At 38.2% G+C, this 987-nt stretch overlaps 1 protein-coding gene across 2 annotated transcripts in view; it reads right to left on the minus strand.

The window, feature by feature from the left end:
• LOC106878669 (HIG1 domain family member 1A, mitochondrial-like) overlaps window positions 1-987 on the minus strand; it is a 37,290-nt gene that overhangs the window by 11,326 nt on the left and 24,977 nt on the right. Inside the window, exon 1 of one of the 2 annotated variants that reach the window (XM_052966998.1) lies at window positions 490-522. The exons of the other annotated variant lie outside the window; for it this stretch is intronic. Within the exon in view, the coding sequence (XP_052822958.1) occupies window positions 490-507 (18 nt within the window). The 5' untranslated portion in view covers window positions 508-522. Of the gene's footprint in view, window positions 1-489; window positions 523-987 lie in introns of those variants that run through there. 2 annotated transcript variants of the gene reach the window in all.

Raw genomic sequence — 987 nt, forward strand, 5'->3', positions numbered from 1 at the left:
TGTGTGTGTGTGTGTGTGTGTGTGTGTCAGGGCCATGCTACCTAGGTAGGCAAGGTAGGCAGTGCCTACCTTGAATAAAACAGATCGATATCAGTATTTTATTTTTATGGCACCTAATTCAATAAAATTATGAAAGTTACTCTGATTATTATGCAGAAAATGGAAAATATTATATTTTTTTGTAGATTAGGTGGGCATAATTCACCCCTGCTTTTCAATGTCAGTATTTAAGCTACGCACATTAGTGCTGCAGTACACATGCTGCTTACACTCCAACAACACTGTTTTCTTTACGTGCTATAAAGTGAATCTGCTTTTAGCTCAGTCACGTGCTAGTGTTTTTGCTTATTTTTTGTGTATTTTACTACATAAAGGTTATCAACTGCCTACCCTGAGTTATTACTAATGACACATACCTGATATATATATGTATGTATGTGTGCATATATATATATATTAAAGTTAGATAAGGCCGGTTTATGGGATTACCTTAGGTTTCACGTCCATAAAGGGTTTGGCTTCATGGTGTATCATCAGATCCCAAAACCTGTTGGCTAAAGGCCTCTCTAGAATATGGAGGAGGAAATGTTACTCAATGTTAACAAAGGGGATCGTCTCCCCTTGGCTATCAATCGCTGATTTCAACAAAGTGGCTATCAATCGCTGATTTCAACAAAGTGGCTATCAATCGCTGGTGGCCTTGTTATCCTGTGGGTTCCAATAGGCTAGCAGGAATTTCCTGAAATGTAAGCATGGCCTGAAAACCTCCATTCTGGAGTTCAGGATGTTTCCTGAGTCAAGGGAGTCCTTTAGGATCCTCGTCCATTCTGCAATCTAGAATTCTCCATAATATTGTGTATGGAATCCTGTTGTCTATTAGCTGCCATACATGGTAGGCTAATGACATGACAAATCTCCTTTCCAGTATCCTGAAGGAGGATCTGTGGTTGGAGAAGTGTTTATATATATATATATATATATATATAT

This window comes from Octopus bimaculoides, chromosome 4 (assembly GCF_001194135.2).
Source record: "Octopus bimaculoides isolate UCB-OBI-ISO-001 chromosome 4, ASM119413v2, whole genome shotgun sequence".
Classification (NCBI taxonomy): domain Eukaryota; kingdom Metazoa; phylum Mollusca; class Cephalopoda; order Octopoda; family Octopodidae; genus Octopus; species Octopus bimaculoides.